The sequence below is a fragment of the Trichechus manatus genome, unplaced genomic scaffold, assembly GCF_000243295.1.
Source record: "Trichechus manatus latirostris isolate Lorelei unplaced genomic scaffold, TriManLat1.0 scaffold00265, whole genome shotgun sequence".
Lineage (NCBI taxonomy): Eukaryota > Metazoa > Chordata > Mammalia > Sirenia > Trichechidae > Trichechus > Trichechus manatus.
Window position 1 is genome coordinate 2,274,227 of NW_004444201.1, and position 18,456 is coordinate 2,292,682.

Consider the following 18,456-nt stretch of genomic DNA (forward strand, 5'->3'; position numbering starts at 1 on the left):
TACAAATGTTGCCCTATGACAATGGTTAACAATCTCAACAACACATCAACAATATCCTTACTCAACCTTGGGTTCCCTATCACCAGCTTCCTTGTCCCCTTCGGCTTTCTGGCCCTTGTCACTGGACTCCTGCACCTCATTAGTCTCATTTCTACCACCAGATTTTTGTAACAATAGTCATACATGCAAGAATTGAAAAACTTCAAGGACAGACACTACTGTTACCCTGTGTTTAATAGAGAAGGCTATCATAGTTTGTAAAAAGTAATTTTAATTGTCAAATATTTATAAACATCTTCATAAAAATTACAGTGAAAATGTCTCAATAATTAGCAAAGGTAAATGGAACTTCTTAATTGGGGAAAAAAAAAAAAACTTAGATAAGGCATTATTTCAGTGGTGAGTAGATCAAGTTACCCTTTCCTTAAACATTAAATGTGCATAGTTTAACTTATGGAATAGTATTCTCATACTGAAATTTCAATACTAGTGTGCCTCATTTGCAAAAGTAACATTTGTAGGTAAAGTAATAAGGTTTAGTACAGCTGACGATGATGGATAATTAAAAAATTTTTTATCTCTAGGAAACAAACTGCATAAAATTTTTCTTTTGTATCCATTTCTATTAAGATTCCTATTAGTTTCGTAACTGACATAAATTAACAAATCTTTTGAGTATTCAGATAATTTTCAATGATAATTTCTGATAAAAATCTTAAATGTATAAGACATTTGTTGCTCAAGAACAATTACAAAACTAACCAGGATAGCTCAATCATACTATTACGAGTGAAAACTGGGAATATTGTGCAAGAAGGATTTAACACAGCAGTTCTGAGGCTGCTATCTTTACAAGGGCCTGCTTACAAAGTTAGTCCTTGGCTGGTGTCTCAGAACTTGGTATTGAACCGTTCCCTAACCAGTAAGGACAGCTGAATACACCCTACTTGCGCAAACAATGAGATTTATGCTAAACACCTACTTTCCTTCTGGGATTCTGAATTCTGCTAGCTGCTAGGCAGAAGATGCCTATGCGACCAGCTATCAGTAAAACCTTGGGCACCAGTCTCTAATGAGCTTCCCTGGGCAGAAACGTACTTTTTGCTGCTGGAGAAAGGAGCACATTTGGTGTGTGCCCTCACAGGAGAGCAAGCCTCAGCAGCCTGTGCATGGATTTCTCCAGGCTTTGCCTGTGTCTTTTTCCCTGGCCAATCCTGTTGTGCTGCCTCCTGCTATAACAAACCTCAGCTGTGAGTACAACGCCTTGCTAAGTCCTGTGACGACTCCTAGCAAATTACGGGGATCCCCGAAAACCCACACCGTGACTCAATAACATCAGATTAGGAGGAGTTTTATAAGAAATCCTGGCAGAAATGTTCAAACTTGAACTTAAACTACACAGCTATTTTAATTCAACAAGTAACTAAGTGTCTCCTGACAGAGAGATAAAAAGACAATGAACCCATTTTCTTAAGGAACTCATTGTCTACAATGGGAAACAGGTGGAAGACTGTATTTACTGGCCAAGACACCACAGTCCATTGCATTAGAAATGATAATACAAAATGTCCAAAACTCATTTGGTAAAGATTTTGGCATTTCAATTAAAGGACTTATACTTTAAAAAAAAAAATTTCAGGACACTGTACTCTCTAACTCCCTGCACTGAACAGTAATGACCCAAGACCAGAAGAATGGTGGGAAGACATCAAGGACATCATACATGAAGAAAGTAAAAGGTCATTCAAAAGAAAGGAAAAAAGAAAAAAAACAAAATGGATGTCAGAAGAGACTCTGAAACTTGCTTTTAAGCACACAGTAGCTAAAGGGAACAGAGAAATGTGAAGTAAAAGAGATGAACAGAAGATTTCAGCTTGAGAAGACAAGGTAAGGTACTAGGATGAAATGAGCAAAGACCTCGAGTTAGAAAACCAACAAGGAAGAATACGATCAGCATTTCTCAAGCTGAAAGAACTGAAGAAAAAAATTCAGGCTTTGAGTTGCAATACTGAAGGATTCTATGTGCAAAAAAACTGAATGACAGAGGAAGCATGAAAAGATAGAAGGAATACACAGAGTCACTGTACCAAAAAGAACTGATTAACATTCAACCATTTCAGGAGGTAGCACATGATCAAGAACTGCTGGTACTGAAGAAGAAGTCCAAGCTGCACTGAAGGCACTGGTGAAAAACAAGGCTCCAGGAATTAACAGAATTCCAACTGAGATGCTGGAAGAGCTTACTTGTCTATAGCTAAACTAAGAAATGTGAAAGACAGCTACCTGGCCAATTGACTAAAAGAGATCCAGATTCACGCTTATTTCAAAGAAAGGCGATCAAATGGAATGAGGAAATTATTGGACAATATTATTAATATCACATGCTAGCAAAATTATTCTGAAGATAATTCAAAAATAGCCATAGCCATGCATTGACAGGGAAGTGCCCGAAATTTAGGCAGGATTCAGACTAGGATGTGGAACGGGGGATATCATGGCTTATGTCAGAAGGATCCTGGCTGAAAGAGAGAATACCAGAAAGATGTTTACCTGTGTTTCACTGACTATGCGAACGCATTTGACTATGTGGATCATAACACATTATGGATAACATTACAAAAAAAATGGGAATTCCAGTTTAACTGTGTCCACATGGAACCTATACACGGATAAAGAGGCAGTCGTTTGCACGGAACAAGGGAATACTGCCTGGTTCCAAACTGGAAAGAGTATCAGTCAGTGTTGTATCCTTTCACTTTACTTATTCAATCTGCATGCTGAGCAAATAATCAGAAAAACTGGACTATATGAAGGAGAATGTGGCATCAGGATTGGAAGAAGACCCATTAACAAACTATGATATGCAGATGACACAACCTTGCTTGCCCAAACTGAAGACGACTTGAAGCAGTTACAGGTGAAGGTCAAAGTTTACAGCCTGCAGTACAGATTACACTTCACAGTGAAGACAAAGAAAACCCTCATAACTGGACAGACAGACAACATCAGGATGAATGGAGAAAAAACTGAAGTTGTCAATGATATCACTCTACTTGGATCAACAGGGTCCATGGAAGCAGCAGTGAGGAAATTAATGTATTGCATTAGGCAAGTCTGCTGCAAAAGACTTAAGGTTTTAAAAAGCAAAGACGTCACTTTAATGACTAGGTGCACTTGACCCACGCCATGGTCTTTTCAATCACTTCACATGCATGAGAAAGCAGGACAATGGAAAAGGAAGACTGAAGAAGAACTGATGCATGTGAATTACGGTGTTAGCAAAGAATCTGAATATATTAAGGACTGCCAGAAGAACAAATAAATCAGTCTGAGAAGAAATACTACCAGAATGTTCCTTAGAAACAAGGATGGTGAAACTTCAGCTCCTTTACTTGGGACATGTCATCAAAAAAAACAATTGCTAGGAAGGGACATCATGGTTGATAAAGAAGAGGGTCAGCGAAAACAAGGGAAACCCTCCATGACATGAACTGACACGACAGCCACAACAGTGAACTCAAACATATGAAGGATCATGAAGACAGCAAGGACCAGACAAGGTTTCGTGCTGTTACGCATTAGAGGTAATCGTGAGTTTAAGCAACTAATAATAATTCCTTTGCATCCTTAAGTTTTTAACTAACAAAATTCAATATTCTTAGTACTAAGGCTGAACAGATGCCACAATTAGACTTAAATAATCTTTGGATAAAAATTAAGTAGGTTTTTTTAAAAAAACTACTTTTAAATTTGAACCATTTAAGTTGTACTTATAGATACTTTGAATGCAAAGTAAGATGTCTCCTCACAGAGGATGTGGATATTAACATTCCTGCCTATGAAACATAGTATATTATTTTTGGAAATGTTTATCTATATATATTTACATGGTTTACAGAAAGGAAAAAGAAAGTATTATATACTACTGTGGTATTCGGTTATCCCAAATTATAATTCACTTTTAATATTCACAAATAGCACTGGGAACTGCCCCCACAGGGTTTCCAAGGAGCAGCTGGGAATTCGAACTGCCGACCTCTTCGTTTGCAGCCTGAGCTCTTAACCACTGTGCCACCAGGGCTCCCTTTTAAATTTTATAGTAAATGTATCTGAAAATAGAAGCATTTTGAATATATATATATTTTCTTTAAAAGAAGATACTGGATACTAGAAGATAATGAATGGTGTGCCTCCTTCCTACCCACAAGGGTTTTGTCCTGTATAACTCTGTGGAGAGAACATCTATGGTTGAACAATCTAGGACCTAGTGGAGGAGAGACTTGGAAACCATTGTTGGGAACCCGTGATATTTCATATTTACCAAAACAAAGAGAGCACGTGAAAAATATAAATGACATATTTCATACCAGAAATTTGTCTTATTGGGTGCGAAAATACTAACTTCCATTTACTGATCCTTGTTAGAAACATGTCTCTTTCCTCAGAAGTTTCAGAGAAATGGTTAAATAATATGGGCTGTTTTGTCAGAGAACATGCACGCAAGAAGCATTTTTGTTTTTTTCTTGGGTCTGACTGGTTCTTCATTCACCATAAAGAAAGGATAACCTGGGATACTTGATACGGAAACACTTTGTCTGAACTTTAAAATAATTTGTCTTTCCACAGTTAAGGGAGTTATCACAACATACACCAACAAGGATATTAAAACTGTCCTGCAATACCAGGGTGAGAGCCTTGCGTGGCCCATGGTAACTCTGGGCCAGGGACTACCTAAGTGCTGACCCAGCTGCAGCCCTGCCAACTATCCTTCAGACAGATGGGCATTTACAAGGATCTTTTCGACCGTACTTTCTTTTCCCCAATGCTCCACTGCAAAACCTTCTCTTATTCTTTCGCATCTTACCTCCACCCTTCTCATTCTTTTCTCTACCCTCAGGGGTTTTTATTTTCTCGAAAGACACCCAACAAGAACAACCCTCAAGTGATGTATATCAGATCTAAAAATCCTTCAGTTAGACAAAATACATAAAAGTAAACCTCTGCATACACTAAAATGTCATAGGGGGCAATTGTGGGGATGTCCATGATGTTATTACCAGAATCATGAACTTTTCAGAGCAGAAGTCTGGCAATAATGCAACCAGTGACAACTGAAGAAAATTGTATGTTTTCTAAACATAAGGATTAATTGATACATATGTCATTTATAACTTTAAAGAGCTACCAAAAAGGGTAATACACAGGTTATGTTTAATAACAATTTAAAATTAGAACGTACCAGAATGTAGCAACCAAGCAAGATGCTTTGGGACTGGGCTCTGGTGATATGGTATTGACTGTACCAGCATTCCAGCTCCAATCATGGCTGCAAAGGTTGCACCAATTGTCTGAAAGACACATATTACTATGAGAAAGCTGATCCTTATACAACAAAAAAATAGAAACCGAGAAGTTCTAAGTACAATTAATTACTTCTAATAAACCAGTTTTAAAAAAGATGAAGGACAATAAATTGAATCCTATATCTTTCCGTTACACAAAGTCGTTGGGTTATGAACATCCAACTTACGGACAACTTGTACTTGCCCTTTGTTGTTAGGAGCCATTGATTCTGACTCACAGTGACCCTGTGTACAAAAGAGCAAAACACTACCCGGTCCTGCGGCCATCCTCATAATCGTTGTTAGGCTTCAGTCTATCACTGCAGCCAATGGGTCAATCCATCGCGTTGAGGGTATTCCTCTTCTTCACGACCCTCTACTTTACCAAAGATGATGTCCTTCTCCAGCGACTGGTCCCTCCTGACAACATGTCCAAAGAATGTGAGACAAAGTCTCACCATCCTTGCTTCTAAGGAGCATTCTGATTGTACTTCTTCCAAGACAGATTAGACTGTTCTTGTGGCAGTCTATGGTATATTCACTCTTCCTTGCCAACACCACAATGCAAATGCATCAACTCTTCTTGGGTCTTCTTTTCGCATGCATACAAGGTGACTGAAAATACCATGGCTTGGGTCAGGCACACCTTAGTCCTCGAGGTGACATCTTTGCTTTTTAACTTGCCCTTTAATGTTATGTAAATTTGCGCTCACTTTGAAATGACTGAACCAACCCCTACTGCAACAAATTAATCATCACAATCATCTTCACTTGCTGCATGAGCAGCTTTTAAATCACTGAAAAGGCTTCGAGACTTTTCTCGTACCAAAGTAAAACAAGAACTGCATGCACTTATCTACAAATTTAACTTAACAGACACTTAAGAACTGACCTCATTCATAACCCAGGAACTGCCTGTACATTAAAGGCCTTGGGTTTATTCTGAATTTGAAGTTTTGGCTAAGTTAGCAAGAGCGCCCCCTACTGCCACATAAAAAGTTTTTCAAGAAACTTTAAGTGTATGAGTTGAGCTTGGACTGACACCATCATCTTTTGAAGTCTTTATTCTTGTTTCACAGATGTATAATAAAACCCCTTTAAAAATCCCAGGATAACTATTTTTAATTAAAACATACACTTCGGTAGAGTGCAAATAGCATTTTCCTGAAAATCAGTCAGGGTCTACTAATCAGAAGAAATACATACGCCTGAAGAGAGAGAAGGGGCTCTGGTGGTGTAATGGTTAAGCACTTCCCTGCTAACCGAAAGGTTGGTGGTTCGAACCCACCAGTGGCTCCGAAGGAGAAAAGACCTGGCGACCTGCTCCCGTAAAGCTTACAGCCTAGGAAACCCTATGTGGCAGTTCTACTCTGTCCTACAGGGTTGCGATGAGTCGAACTGACCCAACGGCGCACAAAGAGAGAGACCGCGCGTGCACACACGCACATAGTGCCTTAAACTCCTTATCTGCTAAGTGAGAATCTGAAAAATGGAAAAGAAGATGTGAAATAAGATCCCATGTTTCTATCTTTCCAGTTTTACGGCTGACTTGGTCCTCATTCCTTTGCTTTGCCTATCTTACATTTTCATTGTTAAAACATTTAAACAGTCCTTATACATAACACTTTAATTCTTTGAAAAAAGGTAATTATAATGAATCTTCAGAATATTTAAAGCAGAGATTGCAAACCTGCAGCCCTTGGACAGAATCAGGCAACAGATGTGTTTTGTCTGGCCAAGTGTTAAAAAAAACAATTTAACGTGGATGCTTTTAGGAGGGGCAGGCCTTGCGATAGAGCAGCTGTTTTCGCTGGAAATGGGAAAGCCCTCACTCATTTTAATACAGAAAAATACTCTGGGTTCTACGATACCATTTTCCAGTGGAGGAATAATTACTAAAACCTACTTCAAACATCCGCTGTGCACAGAATTTTCAGTGTATTTATTACAATCGTATTTTTTCCTTAAGGCCCTTTGGGATCTAGTCTCGTTGTTTGTCCCCTCTTTCCATACTCTACATTTCAGCTCTACAGAACTGGCAGAGCCACCAACATGCCCTGAAGCTCCAGCCTTCTTAATTCTGCCCACTATGCCTAAGAATTTACCTCCTTCCTGTCTGGCTGATGGACTAAAGCATCACCTCCTCATCTAGCAACCTGCTGCTGGTAACTACCCTGGTGCCCACAAGCAGTGACAGATGCCACTCTTCCAACAGCACTTGGGGCAAACCTCTCTGACGTTATCAGTGGATGTCTGCCACCTCAAAAGACGACATCTTTATCTCTACAGCACTTGTCTTTGGCTTTCCAAATGATTTTACTTATGTATTCCTAACAGCAGAGGCGAGTGATCTTATTCTCAGAAGGGGGCTGAAGGTATGGCCCAAGCACAAAACTCATCTGAAGTCTTATTTTAAAAGTTAAAAGTTTATGTGCACTTTAATCTTTCATAACATAACCACATTTGTTTTATTACAAAAACATTATTTCAAATTATTTACCTTGAAGCAAAACTGACATTTCTGGTAGGAATGCATCAAGCTTATTCTGTAGCTTCCCGAACCTCTAAGCTAGGAAATTCATCACCAATCAACTGAGAAGCATGACCCTAAGAACACCGAAGTGTCCAAACGGCTACACAGCTATAACTAGCTCTCCTTCTGGAAAGTGCAGCTGAGTGGAAACAACATGGATTTGGAAGTTAGATGGATTTTGGTCATCTGTGGGGAGAATCGGAGGCCTAGTGGCATGGTAGTTATGAGCTCGGCTGCTAACCAAAAGGTTAGCAGTTGGAATTCACCAGCTGCTCCTTAGAAACCCTATGGGGCAGTTCTACTCTCTCCTATAAGGTCACTATGAGTCGGAATTGACTTGAAAGCAATAGGTTTTGGTGGGAAGAATCAGTTTGCCATGGGAATTGAAGTATCACATAAACTCTCCTATCTCTCCTTCCTTCCAGTTGCACTTACTGCTCCAGTTTAGGTTCCCATCATCCCTCATTTCACATTTTTCAAAAGTACAGCTGCTACCTCTGCTTATCTCTTCAACGTTAGTTCCTAAAACTCAAACATAAATCATATTTTTGCTGTTCCAATTATCTTCAATGGCCTACCACTCCTTACGTATGCTCCTCAGCTTGGTAACCGAACATTCCCTTATAACTGTGTCCTCTTCATAATCCAGGCCTCAAACACAAACTTTATCCTAGCAGGACTGCAAGTCAGTTTTATAATTAGGGTCTCCTACTTCCTCTGCTTTGCTCATGCTGTTTTGTAACTTGGACTGTCCTCATCCTCTCCTAAAATAAAAAGTGCCCGCCTTCGATGACCCTAACGACATAAAGATCTCCTTCATGGACCTTCCCCAGTAGTCTGACAGGTACTTCCTGCCTCCTGCTGCATGTTTTTTACCATGTATTCCAGTTCAAACTCTGTTCTACCACGTAAGAGAAAAACAGGCACCACATCTGAAATCACTACTGGTACCTGGCAAAATAAGTGCTCAAGAAATAACACACTACACACAAACCTTCAGTAAGCTCCAGACAGACGCGCATGCCTGACAGTGGCCGCATTACTCTGCTTGCAGAGATGCAGAACGCTTAGGGTTTGTCGCAGGCATTTTCCACTGACCTCTAGGATGTTTCTGCATTTGTCTTATCTTCAGTAAACTGCTACAAAACAGAGGCTGTCTGAAATCCGCAGCTAGACGGACAAGTGGGAACGTCCCTGGAAATCTGATTGCCAACCCCTTTGCACTACTGAAACACGTATTCAACACAGAATAACGTGACTTACCTCTGAATGCATGTCCTCTTTTGTCTCACCTGCACTAATAATCCATATATTATTCTAGCAACAAGCTTCTCAATATATTAAGGTATTCCTGCCATTTAATCCCCAGGCCCCCAATGTTCTGTTTCACCTTCGGAACTTTAGATGGAAAAGGAAGAAACAAGCTGACTTACCACCCAAGAGCCTCTCATCATGAAATTCATGAGAACAGGAGCTCTAGTCACTGCCAAGGCAGACAGAGCTGTTAAACCAATACTTCCTGCTAGGTACATGTAGGTGGAGTGAATTCTATCCTTCACATACTGAGGCCAAATTCTGTAAGAAACATGACACAGTTAAGTAATAGGATGTGCATTAGGGCTGAATTATTTACTAACTGGACAACCTTGGGACAAGTCACTTCACTGATCTAAATCTTATTCACCTCATTTATCATGGAACTAATTATGCATGCCTTGGGGTTACTGTAAAAATGCAATGGGATAAAGCATATAAGCATTTGGCAAATATAAAAAGCAACACATTGTTTCCTTATTTAAACATATACAACCTTGGTAAAAAAGACTTTTATTTAGGTTTGAATAAACATATGCCAAAGAAACGGGAAGAAATTCTGTATTTATTCATTTATGTTTCTACACAGTTAAGATTAGACACAAAATATTCCAAACGTGGCTAAAGACAAGGATGAGACAAAAACTGGAACTTTTAAGGCGTGAATTGTTTGGAAACAATTTACTTACACAGCCTTTTCAATGGCTCCAATCTCATTGGACATTCCCAAGCCATAGAAGCACAAGGCTCCAAGACCAACAGCAGCCCCTCCAGCAACAAACCATCTTCCCATCTGATCAACTGCAGAAGACAGGAGGAAAGACAGGTTAATGTCGTGACTGAGTGAACATGCTGATGGTAAGCCTTTCATAATATTTACACGAGGGGAATCAAACCATACACTGTATTCCTTAGTAACAGCCATAATTAGTACATATGGGGATATAGAAATGCCCTCAAATTAGAGATCCAGTAAAAGGACACCCCCAAAACAAAGGTACAATAATCAGTACAAAAAAGGATCAGACTGAACTGATCAACCTTCACTGTCACTCCAACAAGAGATGTGTGGGGGCAGTGCGTTTGTAGATGTGGATATTTCTGTGATATACATGACTTTATCAGTAGGAGGTTGGGCAGTGTTATCATGATACTCTAAGAAAGATGACAAGGGGAACCAAAGAAGAAAAATGTAACTGGAATTTATGCAGCAGAAGAAGGGGAAAAGTTGTTCTTGTTTTAGAGTACTGAGAGACATTTAACTTGTTATCAACTCTAACTCAATGCAAGTATTCAGTAAGAGTTATCTCACACCCTTTAGTCTAAATCTGTGTTCACTAAGAATGCTGTTACTCTGTCATTATATAATTCGTATAATTTGGTCTCTAGGGTCAACTAACAAATCAGAAGGAAATGACCTGATGGATACTGATTAGTGCTCTTTCCCTCTGTAATACACTGATATTTTGCAAGGTTAAGGAGCAGTGGTGTTCTGTAATTAGCTTTGTGTAGGTTGTAAAACTCTAGTTTCTGAACATGCAAAGCTGCAATCCAAACTGTGAAGCAAACTGACTTCATTAACGTACTGTCTCCTAAACTGTCCTATATGGATAGCTAGTGAGAAGCCCCTTCTTGAATAGCTAGGCTTTTACTAAGAGTAATGTTTTCGTGATTTACTCTTGACTAAAACACACACAAGAATTATGTACTTGAATGAAGATTCTATACAATTTTAAATGAACTTCCTCATATTATAATGATGAAAGTAAAATTTTCACTGGAAGAAATAATGACTGGGAACCACCTAGTGAAGTGTAAAGAACCAATGTTTTATGAGCCATCAGATCCCCGATAGTTATGAGAATTATGGTCTTTCTTCCCAGAAAATACATATATACACAAGTTTGTAAACATTTTTAAGAGGCTGTTCACGGACCTCTTAAAGACTGCTACCTACTTTTAAATATTTTTTCCACTGATGGTTCCAGTGCTGCCTCTTTGAGTTCTTGGCCAGTTTTCCCACGCCGGATTCCAATTCTTGTCTTGATAGCATATTCCTGATATACATGCAAAGAAACATGCCACTCACGTCAAAACAGAATGTTAAGAATAAAATAAAACTGAGGATTTCTTTACACTAGAAAACTATATTTAAAGAAATCTGGTACTTTCTAGATATATAATTTCGCTACAAAATTATGTAAGCCAATCTACAAAATTAAATGCGGACCTTACTCGTGCTCTGCCACCACATGTCTGTCAGTCTGTTGTACTGTGGTGGCTTGTGTGCTGCTGTGATACTGGAAGCTTTGCCACTGGTATTTCAAATGCCAGAAGGGTCACCCTTTGGTGGAGAGGTTTCAGCTGAGCTTTCAGACTAGGAAGAAGGACCCAAAAGTCTACTTCTGAAAAACTGGCCAGTGAAAACCTTACGAATAGCAGAGAGACATTGTCTGATATCATGCCGAAGATGAGCCCCTCCGGTTGGAAGGCACTCAAAATACCACTGGGGAAGAGCTGCCTCCTCAAAGTAGAGCTGACCTTAATGATGTGGATAGAGTCTAGCTTTCGGGACCTTCACCTGCTGATGTGGCACGACTCAAAATGAGAAGAAACAGCTACAAACATCCATTAATAACTGGAACGTGAAATGTACAAAGTATGAATCTAGGAAAATTGGAAGTTGTCAAAAGTGAAATGGAATGCATAAACATCGATATCCTAATGCATTAATGGGCTGAATTGGACTGGTATTGGCCATTTTGAATCAATCATATGGTCTACCATGTCAGGAATGACAAATTTAAGAGGAATGGCATCACATTCATCACCAAAAAGAACATTTCAAGATCTATCCTGAAGAACAATGCTGTGATAGGATACTATCCATAAGCCTACAAAGAAGACCAGTTAATACAACTATCATTTGAATTTACACACCAACCACTAAGGCCAAAGGTGAGGAAACTGAAGAATTTTTACCAACTTCTGCACTCTGAAATTGATCAAACATGCAATCAAGGTGCAATAATTACTGGTGACTGGAATGTGAAAGTTTGAAACAAAGAAGGACTGGTAGTTGGAAAATATGGCCTTGCCAGTAGAAACGACACCGGTGACTGCATGATAGAATTCTGCAAGACTAACGACTTCATTGCAAATACCTTTTTTCAACAACATAAACAGCGACTATGCAAATAGACCTTGTCAAATGGAAGACACAGGAATCAAATCAACTACATCTGCGGAAACAGACGATGGAAAAGCTCAATATGATCAGTCAGAACAAGGCCAGGGGCCTACTGTGGAAAAGACCATCAACTGCTCATATGCAAGTTCAGGTTGAAGCTGAAGAAAATTAGAACAAGTCCAGAAGAGCCAAAGTATGACTCTGAGTCTATCATACCTGAATTTAGAGACCATCTCAAGAAAAGATCTGATGCACTGAGCACTAATGACTGAAGACCAGACAAGTTGTGAAAACAATGAAGAAAGCAACAGGTCATTAAAAAGAAAAGATCAAACTGGATGTCAGAAGAGACTCTGAAACTTGCTCTTGGACGCAGAGTAGCTAAAGTGAAAGGAAGAAATGATGAAGTAAAAGAGCCGAACAGAACATTTCAAAGGCAAGCTCAAGAAGACAAAGTAAAGTATTATAATGACACGTGCAAAGACATGGAGATAGAAAACCAAAAGGGAAGAACATGCTCAGCATTTCTCTCAAGCTAAAAGAACTGAAGAAAAAGTTCAAGTCTTGTGTTGCAATATTGAAGCATTTTATGGGGAAAATATTAAGCATCAAAAGATGGAAGGAATACACAGTGTCACTATACCAAAAAGAATTTGTCAACATTCAGTCATTTCAGGAGGTAGCATATGATCAAGAACTGATGGTACTGAAGGAAGAGGTCGAAGCTGCTCTGAAGGCATTCCCAAAAAACAAGGCTCCAGGAACTGATGGAATACCAACTGAGATGTTTCAACAAACAGATGGAGTGCTGGAAGCGCTCCTTGGTCTATGTCAAGAAATTTGGAAGACAGTTACCTCACCAATCAACTGGAAGACATCCCTATTTGTGCCCATTCCAAAGAAAAGGTGATCCAACAGAATGCAGAAATTATCGAACAACATCATTAGTATCACACAGAAGTAAAATTTTGCTGAAGATCATTCAAAAGTGGTTGCAGAAGTACACTGACAGGAACTGCCAGAAATTCAAGCCAGATTCAAAAGAGGATATAGAACGAGGGATATCACTGCTGATGTCAGATGGACCCTGGCTGAAAGCAGAGAATACCAGAAAGATGTTTAATAGCATTTTACTTACTATGCAAAAGAATTCAACTCTGTGGATCATAACAAATTATGGATAACATTGCAAAGAACAGGAATTTCCAGAACACTTAACTGTGCTCATGCTGAACCTGTACACATGCCAAGCGGCAGTCATTTGAAGAGAACAAGGTGATACTGCATGGTTTAAGTGTGTCAGGGTTATATCCTTTCACCATACTTATTCGATCTGTATGCTGAGCAAATAATCTGAGAAGCTGAACTATATGAAGAACAGGGCATCAGGACTGGAGAAGACTCATTAACAACCTGCGATATGAAGATGACACAACCTTGCTTGCTGAAAGTGAAGAGGACTTGAAGCACTTACTGATGAAAATCAAAGATAACAGCCTTCAGCATGGATTACACCTTAACATAAAGAAAGCAAAAATCTTCACAACTGGACCAATGAGCAACATTATGATAAATGAAGAAAATACTGAAGCTGTAAAGGACTTCATTTTACTTGGATCCACAATCAACACCCATGGAAGCAGCAGTCAAGAAATCAAACAACACACTGCACTGGGCAAATCTGCTGCAAAAAACCTCTTTAAAATGTTAAAAAGCAAAGATGTCACTTTAAGGACGAAGGTGTGCCTGACCCAAGCCATGGTGTCTTCAACTGCCTCATATGCATGTGAATGCTGGACAATGAATAAGGACGACAGAAGAATTAATGCCTTTGAATTGTGTTGGCAAAGAATACTGAATATACTATGGACTCCCAGAAGAACGAATAAACCTGTCTTGGAAGAAATACAGCCAGAATGCTCCGTAGAAGCAAGGATGGTGAGACTTTGTCTCACATACTTTGGACGTGTTATCAGGAGGCACCAGTCCCTGGAGAAAGACATCATGCTTGGTAAAGTAGAGGGTCACTGAAAAAGAGGAAGACCCTCAAGGAGATGTACTGACACAGTGGCTGCAACAATGGGCTCGAGCATAACAATGACTGTGAGGATGGTGCAGGACTGGACAGTGTTTCGTTCTGTTGTACACAGGGTGACTATGAGTCGGAACTGTCTCGAAGGCACCTAACAACATCCACAACAACCTGGGCTCCATGTTAGAAGCGACTCACTAATTCATTGTACATCTAACTTTTTAGTTCCGTTAAGTTTTAGATTGTTTATTTTATAAAAAACTATAGATTTTATTTATATCTCTAAAGTTATTGTAGTATTTTAAACCTTAAGCAGATATCAAGACAAGACATTAATATTTTTAAAAAATGTACTCAATGAGTATTAGTATTAGCTGCATTTTGTCATCTAGGAAAAAGGCTCAAAAAAGGCATCGTTCCTTAATACCAAGCCAAGGGAAGTGATCACTGCTGCTTTTATTTTAGCTTTTTCAATAGCTGATTTAAGAGGAAAAGAGCTGTCTCCTTGTAGCTTCTGTATATTCTCCTTATCTACCGCACATTTCAAAATGTAGTTCCCTTCTAATTTGAATGCTAAAGACAAATTTACTGTGAAAGAAAGGAGGTTTTCCTCTAACTGACGGATTTTATTTTATCATCTTCTAAACAAGATCTGAAATAATATCTTTATTAACTTATTAATATGCTATTGGTCAACGAATAGTAATATCTCTGGTTTCTTAGTTTTGAGTATAGGCTCTGAGATCTTTTTACTGCAATATCCTTCACCAATTATTCTAAATTCTCTGAATGAGAAAATTCCAAGAGCTGTTAATAAAGTTATAGGAGCTCTTTTTCTCTTATGTATGTGATAAGGATGGACCAGGATGATACAAAATTAATGGGGAAAAAGCTGATTTGGGACATTATCAGAACTGTTTCAATAAATCACTAAAAGCAGAGAAGTAAGCTTCAGACTTTGCCCAAAAAACGGGCCCCAGGAGCACAAAGGGAAAAAGACAGATAATATGAAAACATTCAGAGTATCTTTACCCTGCTGGGTGTTAGAAGCCACTGATTCTTCGTGATGGAATTCTTCACAAGAGGGGACGCCTTGGTGAAAGCTGGGTGAAAAGTCCTCGAAGGGAGAATCCGGAGACACGCAAACCTTGCGGCCAACATGGTGGTGCACCAGGGTTACCAAGCAGATCTGAAATGCTAGTTAGAAACACAGACCAAAAAAAGAAGACAAAAACCATTAACTACTTGAGGAAAGGACACAGAGCAGACAGAGATATGAAGGAGTCAATTAGTTTTAGTAAAAAGATAGAGTAAGATAACTTTTTAAAATTTCAACGATGAATCTTCTGCTTGTCCTTGTAATTCAAGAAACCATTCCAAAGAACCCAGTTTGGGATGGAGCCACAAAATTACATCTAAATCCCTTTTTGACCAATTATGTAATGCATGACTCTGCATAAGTTACAGGTCTAACACAGTGTGAATGTCAGTATCTTAACACGATTACAAGGTCTGTGATGGCTCTGGCTTAAGATTTATGCCAGCAATCAATTGGAAAATTTAAAAGAAGACTGTTCTATTTTTTGAGCAGATGAAAAACATCATCCAAGGAAGAGACGAATAATACTTCAAGGTCATACTGCATTACAAAACTAAAAAACAACAGAAACCAAAAATTATACATTTCAGTTAAACATGCCAAAACATCACTTCCCTTCGAGAAAAAATATAAAGATAACCAAAGTAAAGTAATCTATTATACCTATCATATTGTGTGCCAGCAAGTAGATTGCAACTCATAGCGACCCTACAAGACAAGGTACAGCTGCCCCACGGCGTTTCCTAGGCTGTTATCTTTATAGGAGCAGACTGTCAGGTCTTTTTTCTTGTGAAGAGACTGGTGGGTTCAAACTGCCAACCTTTTGGTTAGCAGCCTAGTGCTTAACCATTTCACCACCAGGGCTTCCTACGTGCCTTTCTACAGCCAAATAAAGGACATTCAATCTTTCAACGTAAACTCCGTTACTAGCCGCCCCTCAAGTGAGGCTTCTTCAGTAGTGTCCCTAAAAAGAAAAGCACGCTAAAAATTGGGTTCTCTTAGCTCTAGGGCAGATTACACCAGATGGCTGGTCAACTAGAATCAGATGAACATCTTCCTATAATGCTAAGGTGATTAACTAGGAGAGAAAGGCAACTTGGGCTACAAGCCCATCTCTGGCAATAATCTGTGTGAACTGTAGCCTAGTGACTATCCTCCTGGATCTCACTGCCGCCACCAGTAATATTAGGGAACTGAAAGAAACCGCTCAGACCACAGTGCTGACCTTTTGACTACTTGTTTTGCATATACTTGGGATACATCTTTAAAATGTAGATTCCTGAGTCCTAATGGAATGGAGCCCAGGAATATGTATTTTAACTAGTACCCTAAAAGCTAAGAACCTTTCATTGAAAAACAACCTGAGAGCCCTTCCAGCTCTACCACTGGATCTATGAAGGATGTAAAACACTGGGCATTGGTCCCTTGGGAAAACACCGTGCCCTTTTGGCATTTTCATTCCACTGCATCATCTCAGCATATTTCCGTCAGTCCTCAGTCGGGTGACCGGGGCAGAGGCCCAACTCAGACTGACCAGCCAGCACTCAGTTGCATAGCAGACCAGGGTGGGAATCCCCCTTCAGCCACATGCTAGCAGTGGCCTTGAGCGGGTGTTGGACCTCTCAGAGACTCAGGTGCCTAAGCTATACAACGGAAAAAACAGTGCACCCCGTACGGCTCCGTAGGCATTGATGAGCATAGGCGCCTGGTCCCCCCAGAAAAATCACGAAGCCCACTAGACTCAGAGGAAAACCGAGCAGCAAACCTCCAATCTCCTAACGTCAACACAAACGCTACAACACACCCCTTCGGGCGCCCCCAGCCTCCAATCTCGTAACGTCAACACAAACCCTACAACACACCCCTTTGGGCGCCCCCATTTATCTGCCTGAGTGTAGCTGTGCGGTCTGGAAAGGAGGTCGGCCAGGACGAGCCCCTACCCGCCTGCCTGTCCCCGCGGACGCCACCCTCCGCCCGTTCACCCGCAGGACGGTGACTTTAACGCGCAGCCGGCCGTGACGCAGCAGCGCAGCCACCTCCACTCCTCCCCAGCCTCACCGAGTGGTCCTACGGGGCCAGCAGTTAAGAGTATTAGGGAGTCCCGGGTCTCGGTATGCCTGGGGAAGCCGTACCTCAGGGCCCAGTCACCTCCACACAATTCCCCTTCCGGGCCGGCGACAAGCGCACGCGCCCAACTCTCCGGCCGTTCGCCCTCCTCTTACTGCCCCGGCGCACGCACTTCCTCTAGCTCACTGCGTGACGCAACATCCGGATAGGAGTCAAAATAAGTACGGACAGCCAATCGTGAGCAGGCTTTTGATGGGAGAGCGGTACAGTAGGGGTAGACTGGTTACAGGCTGGTGGGGCGGGGCCAGTGGAGGATTGTTGTGGAAAGCGTCACAGACAGTGTCCGTTTTGCGTCTAGTTAGAGAATCTGCCTCCGCCATCTTAGCTCTGGGCCGCGGAACTTGCCTCTGCTGGTTCGTGTCAATGGTTTCGTTCCCAGCAGTTACAAAGATAGTTAAAAACTGAAAGAAAGGAGTGTTACACTTAAAAGTTATGCCGTGGCCTGTTCTTTTCCGCGTGTCGCCTTTTGGACGTCTCAACAATTTATTCCAAATACTGTATGACAGTTTCAGACTGATGCCAAAGATTAAACAGCGAAATCTAGAAAAGTGTAGGAGTCACGCAAGGAAGGAGAGCGACCTGGCGGGATTTTGGGCGTTTTTTCATTGCCCTGTGACCTTGCCACAGCATATTTTAAAGCCTCAGTCTATACCGGTAAAAACGGTTGAAAAAAACCTGAGGACTATTAAGATACTTCCGTTGCTCATAATTTGTATAGTGAAAAACTATTTCTCGACCTCAACAGGGAGTTTGTTTTTATCTTCCATTCTCTCTCATATACCCACTAAACAAATATTTACTGAAGGCTCACTTAGTATT

The 18,456-nt window shown here is 40.3% G+C and overlaps 1 protein-coding gene across 3 annotated transcripts in view; it reads right to left on the minus strand.

Annotated features, from left to right (window-relative positions):
* Positions 1–17,768, minus strand: part of GHITM (growth hormone inducible transmembrane protein) — a 26,851-nt gene extending 9,083 nt beyond the window's left edge. The window contains exons 1-6 of one of the 3 annotated variants that reach the window (XM_023724843.1): positions 17,569–17,700; positions 15,444–15,608; positions 11,147–11,246; positions 9,879–9,990; positions 9,309–9,450; positions 5,240–5,348 (exon numbers count right to left, since the gene is read on the minus strand). In XM_023724843.1, coding sequence (XP_023580611.1) covers positions 5,240–5,348; positions 9,309–9,450; positions 9,879–9,990; positions 11,147–11,246; positions 15,444–15,572 — 592 coding nt within the window. In that variant the 5' untranslated portion in view covers positions 15,573–15,608; positions 17,569–17,700. Of the gene's footprint in view, positions 1–5,239; positions 5,349–9,308; positions 9,451–9,878; positions 9,991–11,146; positions 11,247–15,443; positions 15,609–17,568 lie in introns of all 3 variants that reach the window. The other 2 variants (XM_023724842.1, XM_004389897.3) reach the window with 2 other exon arrangements.
* Between the last annotated feature and the right edge of the window lie 688 nt (positions 17,769–18,456).